General features: G+C 38.0%; 1 protein-coding gene and 1 pseudogene across 1 annotated transcript in view; one reads left to right on the plus strand and one right to left on the minus strand.

Moving 5' to 3' along the window:
• Positions 1 to 711: 711 nt before the first annotated feature.
• On the minus strand, positions 712 to 10,183 carry LOC121100298 (annotated as a pseudogene).
• Positions 10,184 to 13,429: 3,246 nt separating this feature from the next.
• MIA2 (MIA SH3 domain ER export factor 2) overlaps positions 13,430 to 16,092 on the plus strand; it is an 80,192-nt gene continuing 77,529 nt past the window's right edge. Inside the window, exons 1-2 of the mRNA XM_040620855.1 lie at positions 13,430 to 13,544; positions 15,941 to 16,074. Coding sequence (XP_040476789.1) covers positions 13,430 to 13,544; positions 15,941 to 16,074 — 249 coding nt within the window. The remainder of the gene's footprint in view (positions 13,545 to 15,940; positions 16,075 to 16,092) is intronic.

Raw genomic sequence — 16,092 nt, forward strand, 5'->3', positions numbered from 1 at the left:
GCCTGGCCATAAAAGCCCATGCATTATCATTCACACGTTCTCTATCCCTTCTATATTAAATCTCAGAGACCATATGTTCAAGATGGCAAAATCATGAAATGGAAGGCTTCTGGATCCCTGAGGCTCCACCTGGAAGAAAGCCACCAAGTGAAGTTGCATGACTGACTTGGTGAGTAAGAAAGAAGCCATTGCTTTTTTAAGTCAAAGAGATTTTTGTGGTTTATTTGTTACCATGTCATATCTTAGCTTACACTAACTAATATAGTTCTATTTAATATTGACTTTTTAGGAGTTAATTCTGGAAATCACACGGCTAATTTGATTTCCAATTATACATAATTTGCAAAGTACTTATGCCCATGAACCAGCAGGTGAACAGCTCTTGAAATATAACTAATGCAAAAATGTGGAAATGCTCCACGTGTCCTTGGAGGCTGATGTGACAATTCATAAAGTCATATCAGAAGAGCATGACAAATTTTGTTATAATTCTGTGAAGTTACAGTTTAGTGATCTACTGGAAGATGGGCACTTATAAATTTCAAACAAAGACAATACAGGTGGCACTTCTCTTGTTTCTATTCAGGATTTCAGGGTTTTAGTATTTCCCCAAATAAAAAGTACTTCTGTTCCTAGATTCTTCTGGGTAGCCACATTGTTGAAGTATTTCTAGATATTTTGGCAGCTCAGAGAATAAAGGCAAAGCTCCTCTACCCTTTTGGTTTATTTGATGTTATTGTTTTACATATTTATTTCGTAATCCATAGGAATTTTATTTCATTTCAATATTATTTTAAAGAGAAGTGTGTCCATTATTGGCCGAATAGGCTACTTGAGAGGGAAGAAGCAGGAAGAGTGGGTGGCCCGGATGCTGGAGCTCAGTGCTTTGCAGGGTTCTAGGTGATGGAGAACGTGCCCAGGTGTGTCCAATCATCTCGGGCTTGATTTCCATCCGGCGGAAGACCTTGCCGTTGTAGACACCCACCATGCTGCTCACCATCTTGGGCATGATGATCGTGTCCCGCAGGTGCTTCTTAACCACCCTGGGCTATGCGATAGGGAGGAGCTTCCTTCTTGGCCTTCCGCAGGCGCTCCAGCAGTGAGTATGGCTTCCTCCACAAACCCGGGTTCAGCCTCTGCTGCTTCTGGGTGCTGTACAGCGGCATCAACCTCCTAGGACTGTCCAGCAGCTGGTCGAGGACTGCGCTGTAGGTCAACTTGAAGAAGGTGTTGTTCTTCTCTGCTTCCGCCCTCTTGTCAGCTCTTCGGAAAGGGGATAGGAATTTTAATTATAGATCAAAACCTACATTATTTACCGAAGGTTTGAAAGTTTATATAGTATTTATACTCGTAACAAGCCAATGAGGCTGTTCTTTTAAAAATGCTTTATGAACACATGAAAACCCTTTTCCTTTTTTTTTTTTTTTTAAGATCTATTTCTTTGAGAGAGAGAGCGTGCATGCACAGGGCGGGGGAGGGGGGCGGCAGAGGGAGAAAATCTTCAAGAGGACTCCCTCCCGGCTGAGCTGGGAGCCAGAGCTGGGGCTCCATCTCAGGACCCATGAGATCTTGACCTGAGCTGAAACTAAGAGTGGGATGCCTAACTGACTGAGCCACCCAGGTGCCCCACAAAACCCCTTTTCTATATTTTTATTACCCAACTATGGTGGGAGATGACATTTGATTTAGAATCCTAGATTGATGTCAAGGATAGCAGCACTTGACAAAGCCGAAGTTGTACTTTTTCGAAGGGGGAAATGGGGTGAGCACAAGAGGAGGAAGAAAAGACCATGAAGAATGATAAACAGAAGACATTTGTAGAGTGATTACTTTCCCAAGAGTTCAGGAGGATATCTCTGTACTTTGTCCTGTCCAGCTGAGTCACTGAATCATACACCTTACAGCTATACTAGTGACAACGTCATTGTCTCTCGTGCTGTTGTTTCTAATAATGCACGTGCTTTAAAGTTCAAGAGGACTAATCACAAGGGAGACTCTAATGCTGAAAGATGCAAAATGTCTGCACTGAGGCCTTTGGGAATGATATATTTAAGATGGCATAGATATGAAATCTTGAAAACATATTAGAAGTATAACAGATGGGTGCCTGGGTGGCTCAGTTGGTTAAATGTCTGACTTCAGCTCAGGTCATGATCCCATGGTCCTGGGAGAGAAACCCACATCTGGCTCCCTGCTCTGTGGGGAGTCTGCCTCTCGCTCTCCCTCTGCTGCTCCCCCTGCTTGTGCTCTCTGGCTCTCTCAAGTAAATATATAAAATCTTAAATAAATAAATAAAGCACTGCATCAAATAATGTCAACATTCATCTTCATTAATTACATTTCTAATTAGTTTTTAAAAAGTAAAGGAGGAGTGCCTGGGTGGCTCAGTTGGTTAAGTGTCTAACTTCAGCTCAGGTCATGATCCCAGGGTCCTGGGATCTGGGATCACCCCTCCTGGTGCTCTCTGCTCAGCAGGGAGTCTGCTTCTCCCTCTCCCTTTGTGTGCTTTCTCTCTCTCAAATAAATAAACAAAAATCTTAAAAAAAGTTTGTTATAACAGAGTGAGGCTTAGTCGTAGTATACAATGGTTGTAATGTGAATTTTTACTTCTGTGGTTATTTGCAGGATATTTAAATCCCAACCAAATCTCTCTTGCCCCTAAGATTACTTCCAAGATGGTTCTTTTTGCCACCAGTTTACATATGTGCCAAGAAATAAAAACTCATTTTAATATAAGTTTAAGAAACATGGTACTTTTTATTTTTTTATTTTATTTTATTTTATTTTTTAAAGATTTTATTTATTTGACAGAGATAGAGACAGCCAGCGAGAGAGGGAACACAAGCGGGGGAGTGGGAGAGGAAGAAGCAGGCTCATAGCAGAAGAGCCCGATGTGGGACTCGATCCCAGATCGCCGGGATCACGCCCTGAGCCGAAGGCAGACGCTTAACCGCTGTGCCACCCAGGAGCCCCAAACATGCTACTTTTTAAAAAAGATTTATGTATTTTTGAGAGAGAGAGAGAGAGCGAGCATAAATGGGGGAGGGGGAGACGGAGAGAATCTTCAAGCAGACTCCCTGTTGGGCACCCAGGGTGAGGGAGGTCTGGATCCCATGATCCTGCTTTATTGACTGAGTCACCCAGGTGCCCCCAAGAAACATGCTACTTGAAAAGTATTGGCAATTATTTTCTGGGATCTCATAATATGTTCCAAATCCTCACAATTACTCACTTACTCTCATTGTTAATGAGGTTTACTAAGTTGATATCCGATGTCCCTTCAGTTAGAGAATACTGCTTAGTCCAGAGGGTAACTTGTGAAAAAAAAAAGGAAGGAAGGAAGGAAGGAAAGAAAGAAAAAGAAAAAAAGAAAGAAAGAAAGAAAAAAAAAGTTGTTGAGAACAGTAAAGTTAATACAATAGTGGAGACCTTTTTTGGAATTTGCTTGAGTGATAACAAGATCTGCAGTGTTGGGGTGCCTGGGTGGCTCAGTTGGTTAGGCGTCTGCCTTTGTCCCAGGTCATGATCCCAGGGTGCTGAGATTGAGCCCCGCATCCGGCTCCCTGCTCAGTGGGGAGCCTGCTTCTCCCTCTTCCTCTGCCTGCCACTTTGCCTACTTGTGCTCCTTCTCTCTCTCTCTCTCTGTGTCAAATAAATGAATAAAATCTTCAAAAATTTAAATTAAAAAAAAAAGATCTGCTTTGTTGAAGTGAGCAAGGACATAGTTAACACGCTTTAAAAATTTATAACTAGAGGGGCGCCTGAGTGGCTCAGTTAGTTAGGTTAAGTGTTGGTCTCTTGATTTTGGCTCTGGTCATGATCTTCGAGCAGTCGGCTTGATTTCTCTTTCTCTCCCTCTGCCCTTCCTCCACCTTACACACACACTCTCTCTAAAATAAATAAATAAATCTTTGAGAAAAATTTATAACTAGAAAGGGAATTTGTCATTCCTAAATCAACCATAATAATAACAATATTCAGATAATTCCAGAAACTTCTAAAATAGTGTGGCTTGTGAATATAAATTCCCAAAATCTCTTTCATCACATTGTGGGAGACAAAGAAATAAACAAAACGTAGTCCCACATGACCCAGGAAAAAAAATCATAAGTTGTCAGCTTAGACTCACTGGCCAGGCTGACATCATGCCACATTTTCTGGGATCTCAACTAGCAAACTTACCCTACAGAAACTTTGTAAGTCAGTAAAAATCTTATTGATTTGATGTCAAGTAAAATACTTTTTGGTGGAGAAAACATATATTTAAGATGGTCGTTGTGTGAAATCTTGTTGTAATGAGAAATGGAGACTCAAATACATCATAAATGATATTGTTTAAAAATATTGTGTCCTGAAGAAATGTAAAATAAACCCCTAAGGTGATAATAATACAAGATGTTTGGGACCTTTGTTATATGATTGCCTTCTATGAAGCAATGGTGAGCTCAAGTCATAGTTATTCCTGAGTCTAAAAGTCTGGGTATATTTAGTAGTATAAATAGAATGAATTTAGTGGATTAATTCTGGTTTGTGGACAAAGCCTTGGAAAACACCTTCTCAAATGATTTCTTAATGTCTTCATCATTAACAGTGCATTGTTAATAGTTTGCTGAATTAAAATGGTACCATATGCATTTTCCTGAGGTTAGTCGGATTGTATACTTTTGTTGTTTTTTAAAACAAACAGTAGGCTTGTGTGTCGTGAGTCATTGTCACCGTGTAGATACAGGCTTAGGAGAAGAAAAAACATGCATGCTTGAACTAGGACAAGCCTGCTGGATCCATTGCACCCTTCCTAACCTTCCAGTTATTTCTCTCTTCCTTTCTCACTGCCACCTCTGCCACCACTTCATTAGGAGTAAAGCTTATTTGGGGGACAGTTATGTAAAAGGAGACAACATTGCCTGGTAGTGTATTGGGACAAGAATGGGTTATGGAAATTATTTATTTGAGAAACAATATCTTAAAAACTAGTTATTATACTTCCAAATTGTTTTTCATTCAATTTGATGAGTGTTCTAAATGATTTTTATTTTGCATTTCTTTTTGCACACTCAGTGTCATATTTGTGTGATTTACCTAATCCTTGTGATTTATCTAATGAAAAAAGTCACAAAAGGTACATTTATTTGTTTAAGCACCCTCAACTTTGACCCGTAGAAAGGCGCAAAGGTAACCTTTCCTGGAATTTTGTCTTCCAGCAATCAAAAGATATATTTATTTTGCTTTCAGTAATCTTATATATTAAGTATCTTTCTATTCTGCTAAAGAATTAACCAACCTCATGAAGAGAATTGGCAAAATTAAGAATTCTCCACATAATTCAGATAAAATAAGTTTTTGGCTTAAATGTTAACTTTAAAATGACTTTGAACTGTTCTGTATGGTATAGTGGTAGTGGATACGTGACTATGCGTTTGTCAAAACCCATAGAACTCTCTGCTACAGTTAATTTTACTGTATGCAAATTAAAAAAAAATCAACTTGAGGGTGCCTCGGTGGCCTAGTCGGTTAAGTGTCTGCCTTCGGCTCAGGTCATGATCCCAGGGTCCTGGGATCAAGTCCCACATCAGGCTCCCTGCTCAGTGGGGAGTCTGCTTCTCCCTCTCTGTCTGCCCCTCCCTCCCCACTCGGTCTCCCCCTCTCTCTCACAAATAAATACAATCCTTGAAAAAAATCAACTTGAATGGCAAGGGAACCCAAGATGAAATGTAGGCTACGGCAAATAAATCTAGCTGTATTACACATGAATGACATACTGCACTGAAGGGGATGGGGAGGAAAGAAGCTGACCTGAATAGCTTTGTAAAAAAGTGTTTTGATTAGCTACTGTAAGGCTAAAGGCAAAAAGTGTTATACATAAACATCTAAGTCTGATTGGTAAATTTGTTTATCACGGGGTCTGGGTTATCAATTTTGAATCTATTTTACATGTATGCTAGGGTTAAACAAATAAGTAAATATAGATAATGAGCCAGTTTTCTTTCTGTTGGACAACTTCCTGTTGAGTTCTTTGATAGTCCTCCCTCCAAGAGATGGAATTAGAGTCCCCTCTCTTGAAAGTGGGCTGTACTTAGTAACTCCTGTCAAATGAACAGAATACGGAAGAGGAAAAACAGTTACTTTACATTGGAGACACCTGGCGAAACTTAACCAAGTAATCAAGATTAATAGTACCAGTAATTAGACATATTGATATCATGTATACCCGCTGATAGGCTGTGATGAGAAGGGTACACCACTCTGAGATTCTTCCCACAAACTACAACTTCAGTGTAATTATGAGAAGGCATCAGATAAATCCAAATTGAGAGACATTAAATAAAAAGTATCAATGCACGAAAAGCAAGGAAAGAATAAGGGACTGTCACAGGAGATTATCCTAGAAGATTGAGGGGAAATGACAATTGAATACAATGTAGTAACCTGGATTTGATCTTAGAACAGAAAAAGGACATTAGTTGGAGAAGTAGGGAAATCATAATGAAGTCTGTAGTTTAGTTAATATATTGTACTAATGTTAATTTATTATGTTTGATCATTGTACTATGGTTATATAAGGCTATATAAGGTGTTAACATTGGGGGAGCCTGGGTCCATAGTATACAGGAACTCTGTATTTACAACTTTTCTGAAGGTCTAAAATTGTTTCAAAATAAGTAAGCCTTTTTTTTTTTTTTAAAGATTGTATTTATTTATTTGAGAGAGAGAGAGCATAAGCAGGCAGAGGAGCAGAGGGAGACGGAGAAGCAGGCTCTCCACTGAGCAGGGAGCCCGATCCCAAGACCCTGAGATCATGACCTGAGCTGAACGCAGACACTTAACTGACTGAGCCACCCAGGCACCCCTAAGTAAGCCTTTTGAAAACAGGCTTATGAATAATTTCTCAAAACTATCAAATTTTAATTTTTTCCGGAAATAATCTGCGTTGCTTTACTTTCATTTACTTAACACGTCCTAAACCAAACTCATGATCTTCCTCCGCCTCCCTTCCCAACCTGCTCCCTCCTGTGCTCCAGTCTCAGTAAATGGCGCCACCACATTCTCTCTCAGTTGTCCAACTAGGAAACAGAGTCATCTTTGACATTTCCTTCTCCCGTACTTCACAACAAATTAATCACCAGTCCCTAATCACAAATCCTGAATGTCTCCCTTTATATTCTAGAACTGAGTTGTCTTGTTTGTCTTCTCCTGTAGATTATAATCTCCATGGGAGCAAGGACATTGTCTGCTTTATTCCCCCATGTGTTCCACATGCCTCACACAGTATCTGGTACATAGCAGACACTCAAAAGCTATTGTTAAAGAAAAGAATGAATGCACATTATATTGTATGTTACTGTTTAATTGTATTTTCACATCTGAATCCCTTCTATCTAACATAGTGGGATGCATCCATATACCTCATTTGTTTTTAATCTGTGGTCATCAAGTTTTAGAAATTAAGTGCAGTCCCATTAACAAGTTTCACCAAGTCCAATTTGATGTTCTGATTGCAGTAGTCAGTGATAGTTCAGAGAATCATGTGATACCTGAGCTGGAAGGACTTGTGGAGGAAGTCCTTTGGCACAAGTCTCTCATTTTATGAGCAAAGACTTTGAAGCTCCAAGAAGCTAAGTATTTTACCAGATCCTAGTATGAGTCCCTTCACAGAGGGGCATTTTTTTCTATGTCCCAGGGAACTTGGAAGAAAAGGAGAGAAAAATAAACAAAACAAGGAGAATGGTAGTAGTAGATTCATTACTCTTTACATGATTGAAAGAAGTGGATAAAATAAATAATCGAAAAGAACTTATCCATTTCCATGCAGAAATTTTATTCTATATGTTTTTTTAAAAATTTAGTTATTTGTGGGGAGGTATAAACATTAAGTTACTGATATTTTTGTGCTTGTGGGCATGAGGTACTTAGGGACATGGACACCAAAATAGGCAAGAAGGAAAGGTACATAAATGGGGACAGAATGGCAGCAGATAGTGAAGGAGGATGATTTTGGAAGGGATGGCATAAGAGTATATAAAATTGACCCATATTGATAGTTCTTAAAAGACATTAAGCTATTGATGACTAGAAATTAATTGGAATACTAAATACGTCTGTATTATTGCTCCTTAACTTATTCATATAGCAACCTGTCAAACATTACCTACAGTGTTTGGGAATCCAAAGCAAAAATTTTACTTGCTGGGTATTAACACTGCTACCACTAATACCAATGCGATGACAAAGATATATATGAGATCCAATTCCTTTTGTCAAATTTTTAAAAGAAAATTTAATCAGAAAGATTACCTGACTTTCTTTTTGAAACGAGAGAAAGAGAGCAATTGAGCAGCACAGCTGAAGATAAAATTTCATTTAGTCACGAGGCATCTTGAAAGTAAATCAATTCATTTATTCATTCATGCATATAATTTTCATTCATTCAATAAAGTTATTGAGTCATCTATTTATTAAGTGATTTAACCTAAGAAGAATAAGTAGAAGTTTTAGCAAAGCAAAAACAGTGAAATTATATGATAAAAACACAAATAATGTTATTCTCTTCCTTAAAATCTCCTTTGGCCTCCCATTGCACTTAGGATAAAACTTACATTTATTTCTACAGCCCAAAGTCCCTGCATGATTGGACTGCCTATGTCTCCTACCTCATCTCCTACCACTCTCCACTTGCCTTTCTGTTTCTTGACTGTACATGCCAACTTATTTTCCACCTTTCCATCTTACATACTGGAATGCATCTGATATGGCTCCTTCATTTTTTTCTTTAAGTCTTTGGTAATCAAGCTTCAGACAATGAAGTATGACCTCCTCCTGAATTCTTCCCTCTGCACAGAATGTTCTGCTTTCCTATTCCCCTATGTGAAGTCAAACGTCACTCTCCAGAGATGACTTCCCTGACAACTTTATCTAAGTAGACACTTTTCTCCATAATAACTTATCACTACCTGCAGTTATCTTGTTCATTTATTTGTTTGCTTGTTCTTGTCTGTGTTGCTTCATTAGCATGCAAGGTCCATGAGAGCAAGGACTTTGTCCTGTTCACTCCTATATCTCCAATCCCTAGAAGAGTGTCTGACACACTCTGGGCATTCAATAAGTAATATCTACACTGAAGGATGAATTTGTATGTGAAATATTAATCTCACTGGTACACAGTTGGTGCTCAACAAACATTAAACACCTTTCCTTTGCATAGATGAGACTAATCAATTCAATCCCCTGATCAGCAAATATCTCACACGTATCATCTTGGATGTCGGGGATGTCCTGTACTATTATTCAAAAACATGTAGTAAAGGAATAATGGTCATGTATGGGATATTCTCTTTTTTCTCCTCCCAATCCATTCCTCACTTTTGGCCACTGTGCTCTGTGTCCCTGGAACACAGACCTTTAAGCCTACTCCAAAGCGGTTCCCTTATTCTCTGGCATCTGGCTGGGTTTGGTCAATGCAAATTACCATTGGGAGTTCAGAAAGTAGAAGAGTGAGGTTTTCCTGACTCAGTTTCTGTTGGGCAGGCCTCTCCTATAGTTCTCTCCAGGTAGTGCTCATTGTCCCTTCATGCCTAGGGACATTACATCCCTTACTGGTTTCCCGGATCCTTCCCTATAATTTCCTCAATCACAGAGTAGTGCCATCCCTCAAAATGGAACACTCACTGTTTCCTGTTAGAACTCTAATACAGGCAGAGGAAGAAAATGTGGGCAGAATTAAAACATGGCCTTCAGCAACACAAAAGCAACAAAGGCAAAAGGAACCATGGAGCGACAAGCACAGATCAATGGCCCCAAATGTGCATGTGCTGCCATCTCCCTGTTTTGTGTCTTTGGATCACTAGTGTCTGAGGTTGGGTCCTCTAGAAGTAGGTGATGAGAAGATTTTGGGGTTCAAGGGATCACCACTAATGAAAAGAAGGGGGAGAAAACAGGATTAGGCAAAAGGCAAAGTCAAACTGCAGTGCAGGCTCTCCGAAGCTTCAGCCAACCCAGTAGGGAGCTTTGGAGTGAGGAATGCCTGTCAGTGTTCCACATAAGGCTCAAATGACCCCACCTTTGTACTGTCTTGTCATTTATCCACTAGATCACATAGGAAGGGCTGTCTGCCAGAGGTTACCTGCTACCTGTACTCTCTGCAGCTGAACAGAAGGTCTTACCTTGAAGAGGGAGTATGGGGGACCATCTCTATATCTTCCACACCCGTTTGAATCTTAATCTTTCTTGGGCCTTATCTCTCGCTGTCTACCATGGGAACTGTTTTCAGAAGCTTTGTTCCAGTACCTCTCCCTAGTAAAAATCACCCCAGCTTAATTAGTTCAGCTTATCCCATGTACTTCTAATCAAATTTCTCTATCTTATAAATTTCCAGAGTAACAGACAGCTAGTTGAAAGAAATATGTTCCCATTTTAGGAAATCTGATGTACCGGGGTGCCTGGGTGGCGCAGTCGTTAAGCGTCTGCCTTTGGCTCAGGGCGTGATCCCGGTGTTCTGGGATCGAGCCCCACATTAGGCTTCTCCGCTAGGAGCCTGCTTCTTTCTCTCCCCCTCCCCCTGCTTGTGTTCCCTCTCTCACTGGCTGTCTTTCTCTGTCAAATAAATAAATAAATAATCTTAAAAAAAAAAAAAAGGAAATCTGACGTACTAAGAAACCAGATGGTACTATATAGTATCAGAAATAACACCATCAAGCAGTAGAAGTACAGCATTCATGATTATGTCTTCATATTGTCACGGAAAGAATTGCTCTGTGATATTCTCTCTAAGATATTGAGTATGTGTGGCTTTGATGATTCATTCTTTAGCTTTATGCAGTAAGTACTCTTACTTCCTGTATGGTTTCTGAAGAATGCCATAGTTCTTCCAAATCAGTATTCCTGACTGAGTGTTACCATGAAATCTTCCTCAGGAACAGTATATTTTAATATTGACACAATACTTGACTGCAAAATGCATCAGCAATCAGATAATATCTAGCTAGCTTAATAGGACTGTCTTCATAGTAAAAATGGATGTTTTGGTTTCCTTAAACCAAATGCTCTTACCTCTTTCACGTACCACTTCTTCACCTGGGTCTATTAGAGAAGGTTAACATTATGCTACCACATTTCAGATATCTTGTTAAATTATATTTAAGTGATGATCTGAAAATAAAGTGAAATAATCTGAGTGCATTAAGTAACAAGAAAGTGGGAACATTTCTAGTAGAAGAAAATCTCCAGGCTGGTATCTTAGGCAAAAATTTTTCTCCTGATTTTCTTTCTTTTTTTTTTTTTCATTTAATTTAGATCTTATTTATTTTTGTGAGAGAGAGAGCGAGAGAGAAAGAGCGATCACACAAGTTGGGGGAAAGGCAGAGGGAGAAGCAGACTCCCCGCTGAGCAGGGAGACCAATGCGGGACTTGATCCCAGCCCCTGGGTCATGACTTGAGTCAAAGGCAGATGCTTAACTGACTGAGCCACCCAGGTGCCCTCTCCTGTTTCTCTTGACTCAACTTTCCTTAAGGCCAATCAATAGCCAAATTTAAATTTATCTGGGTACTTAACTTAAAACAAAATTGGGGCACCTGGCTGGCTCAGTTGGTAGAACTTGTGAGTCTTGATCTTGGGGTTGTGAGTTTGAGACCCATGCTGGGTATAGAGATTGCTTTAAAAAAAAAATCTTAAAAAAACCCCCAAATTCAATTAATTAGTTGAGAATGTAACTGTAATGTCTTTAATATTGACTACAAAGAAGGAAAAATAATATTAATTATTAAATATTCTTGATTTGATATTATAAATTATGCAAATAATTGTGCTGCAAAGTTTGAAGCTGAAGAGTTAATCCTTTAAATGTCTTTGACAATGTACTTTATAGACTTGTAAAAGTATTTAAGAAAGTAAGCTAAAGCTTTTTTTAATAAAAAAATTTTTTTTTAAGATTTTATTTATTTATTTGACAGAGATAGAGACAGCCAGGGAGAGAGGGAACACAGGCAGGGGGAGTGGGAGAGGAAGAAGCAGGCTCATAGTGGAGGAGCCTGATGTGGGGCTCGATCCCATAACGCCGGGATCATGCCCTGAGCCGAAGGCAGACGCTTAACAACTGCGCCACCCAGGCGCCCCTAAGCTAAAGCTTCTTGAGTGTGCACGTGTACAGCTCTACAGTGTTCCGATTGCCAGCCAAATGATCCTCAAATTCATCCTCTATCAGATTCTTTCTAAAGATGTAAAAATCTTTGATCTGAGAAAGGGGGATTCTTACTAATGTTTTTGTAAAACAAACAAGCAAAAAACACACTGTTAATATAAACACACTGTTTTTTGTTTGTTTTGTTTTTTAGGATCTTGAAAGCAAAAGTCCTTCACTGCCCCTTGCTCAGGTGCTGGATATTTGCTTTGTTTATGTCAGGCACTAGAGGGGAGTGTGGTGTCATACAGCTGGTGTATTCTGCTCGCCGTGCACACCGCAGCCTGCCCAAATATAGGGAAGAGGTACAGCAAAGGAGTTAGAAAAATACCTTGTCAAGGTTGAAATAGGACAACTGTGGTCCAAATCTACTGAGATCTAGTGTTTTACTCAGGAAGTCCCAATATAGGGCTTTGATCCTTTTTAAGCAGCAATAACATCCAAATAACTGATTTTCATAGCTTTAATTATTATTTTACAATAAGATATGCCCCTGGTTTTATCTTTTTGCTTATTTCTTTTTGATATGTCTCTGATTTTTAAAAAAGGCAAATAGAATAGAAAAGTACAAAGAAGAAAGTGAACGCAACTTAGAATCATACTATACGCTCTCACCGTATGGGGGAGGATTGTTTCTGATATCTCTCTCCACTGACAGAAATAGTCACACAATTTTATTTATTTATTTATTTATTTATTTATTTATATTTTATTTATTTATTTGTGTGTGAGAGAGAGAGCACAAGCAGGGGGAGCTGCAGGGAGAGGGAAAAGACGGCACCCCACTGAGCAAGGAGCCCAATGCAGAACTTGATTCCAGGACCCTGGGATCCAAAGCACGCAGCAAATACTCAGTTTGTATTTATTGACTGATCTACCTGAAGACTTTAGCATAAAGAGATGAGCTACCCTTTTGTGGAGGCCTGTTTAAGAACCGTTCTGTTGAATGCAAGGTACCTTTAAGTGAGACAGTTTTACATGGTTCACCTTTATAAGCCATGAGTCCAACTAAAAATCTCTGTTAATTATTAAACCCTTATGTATTATCTGGATACCTGACTCTGCAGATTGCGAACAGAGAGCGTTTGTCCCTCAAGTTAAGCCTAAACACCAGTTGAAAATGTAATTTTCAAGGGATTTTAAAAAACATTTTTCTCTTAAATTTAGTAGAGAGAGTGGGGTATCTCTTGTTTTGGCTGGCATAGCTACGGCCTAAACAATTGGCTTAAACCTTTTTTGCGATTCCTGCTTGTTTTAGCATGGCGGAGCTTGGAGTTTACAGAACCCTCCTTTTGGTAATTTCTTTGGCAAAGTGTCTGGAAGGCACAAAACTGCTGGCAGATTTTAAAAAATGTGGTGACTTGGAATGTGAAAGTAAGTTTGCTTTTCTTTTTTTCCTTCTTTTCCTCTTAAACTAAGGTTCTGAAATAACATAATATGTTATTGTGGACATGTATGATAGAAGTGAGGATTAATATCACTGAGAAATATTTGCGATTATAAAATATACTTCACTATAAAAAGAAAATGCTAGAAGCAAAGCATTTCACAGTAATTTTTAATGTTAATTATCAAGGGGCAAAGATCAGCCTGATATATAAATATATCAGAAATTATAAAGATATTAATCCAGGCCTCAAAAACAAATCAGAACTTTTATTATTTTTTAAGATAGCTAAATTGATTTGTATTGATCTGTATTAAAAAGATTTCAAGGCATTTGATAGTTCTTTATTTATGAAGCCCTTATATTTTTTAGTTTCTATTTTATAATCAGAACTTTCTGATTCCAATGAGTTTTCTAAAAATATTTTTATTTTGTTTCATCATGATTTATTGTCTAAACTTTATCAAACATTACTCATTTCTGTGTTCATTTATCATGTAAAATTACTGAAATCAGTGTTAGCAGTATATAATTTTATTTGCATCCTCGAATATTAACTTTCTCCTATCTTCTACAAAGAAAAACTAATTTTCATTTTATTGCTTAAGAAGTTATTTTCTGTTATTAGCATTATGGTGCAAGATGAATAGTATCACAATATATTACAATTGTTTTAAATATGTTCTATCTCTTCAGTATGTGAGAATTGTTTCTGATTTGCAACATGTAAATTAAAATGCAAAATATTATTAGTAGAAATGTAAAAAATTTATAAGTAAATTTTTTATGAGTAAACATTTTCCTTAATCATTTGGATATGTAATTTGATATATAGAGAAGATTTACTAGATGATGCTTTATAGTAGGAATCATCTTTCTTTCCCTCTTTACAACCTCATTTTAGTTTCCATAGGGCCAGACATGAAACATGAAAAGGGAACATTCAGATTTATAGTAATTTATAGTGTTATTTTAGCTTTAATTATATGACTTAATCAAAATGTTTTACATATGTTAGTATAATTATAATAGGTGATATGGTATGTATATTACTTTATGTATTGAAGGGCTAAATCCAGTATATGTGGTTATGATCATAGTTATTGGGGGCCTATTATGTGCTGAGTCTGGCGGGGTAAGAGTGTGTATCTAAGAGGAATAAAATGAAACGTCAGATAAGTTTCTTGACCTCCAGGAATTAGGTCAACATGAAAAAGTAAATAGCAATACAACATAAGGATAATAGGTAATATTAAGGTTCAGAGAAGGGGCAGCACAAGCTGGACCAATTTGGGATGTCTCATAGAAGAAGTAGGATACGAGTTGATCACAAAGAGAGACTGAAGAGTTTCTAGGCTTAGGAAAGAACAGAAAGAAAAGTCTCGGAGTATAGAAGGCAGATATTGCTGTGAAAATAATCTCAGTGCAAATCTGGCTCCACCATTTATCAGGTGTGTGACCAACTCTCTAAGACTTAGTTAAAGGCTCATTTGTTAGGCTGATAAAAGATTATCGACCTTATAGGTCTGTTTTGGGGATTTAATAAAATAAAAATATAAAAGTTATCATAATGCCTGGAATATACAATAGTCCCCTTTACCCATGGGTCACTTTCCATGGTTCTAGTTACCTGGGGTCAACCACGGTCCAAAAGCAGATGATCCTTCTTCTGACATGTAGTCAGAAGATCAGTAGTAGCCCAACTTTATGTCATAGGGCTTACCTCATGTACCTCACTTAATCTCATTAGGGAGGCATTTTATCATCTTAAATCATTGTAAGAAGAGTAAGTACAGTATAATAAGGTATTTTGAGAAAGAGAGATTGGTCACATAACTTTTATTACAGTATATTGTTGTAATTGTTTGATTTTACTATTATTGTTGTTAATCTCTTACTGTGCCTAATTTATAATTTAAACTTTATTATATATATGTATACATAGGAAAAAAACATATTGTATACAGGGTTCAGTACTGTCTGTGCTTTTAGACACCCACTAGGGATCTTGGATCATATCCCCCACAGATAAGGGGGACTATTGTAGTAGATGCTAGTAAGAAAACAATTATCTTTACCTTTCCTTCCTGACAAGAATGATAATGACATACTCCAGAAACAATGGATAGATGAACTTGACTGTAAAGGAATAAGAGGAAGTCATTTTAAATAAGGAAGAGGATCAGGTTATGGATATCCTTGAATACCAAGCTAAAGAACTTAGAATTGATTCTGTGTGCAGTGGGAAGTCTATTCTATGTAGCTTTTTAAGGTGATAAATGATATGAAGAAATTAGGATAGAGTGGAGGAGGGCAAGATGGGAGGGGGAGAAATAACATTTTAATTTAAATTGTGTTTTTTTTTTCTCACACGTTTACATAGCTTTAATAAGCAGAGTCTTAGCCTTGAGAGATTACAGAGGTCCTGACTGCCGATACCTGAACTTCACTAAGGGAGAAGAGATCTCTGTTTATGTTAAACTTGCAGGAGAAAGGGAAGATTTGTGGGCAGGAAGTGTAAGTACCTATTTTTAA

This window comes from Ursus maritimus, unplaced genomic scaffold (assembly GCF_017311325.1).
Source record: "Ursus maritimus isolate PB19 unplaced genomic scaffold, ASM1731132v1 scaffold_36, whole genome shotgun sequence".
Classification (NCBI taxonomy): Eukaryota; Metazoa; Chordata; class Mammalia; order Carnivora; family Ursidae; genus Ursus; species Ursus maritimus.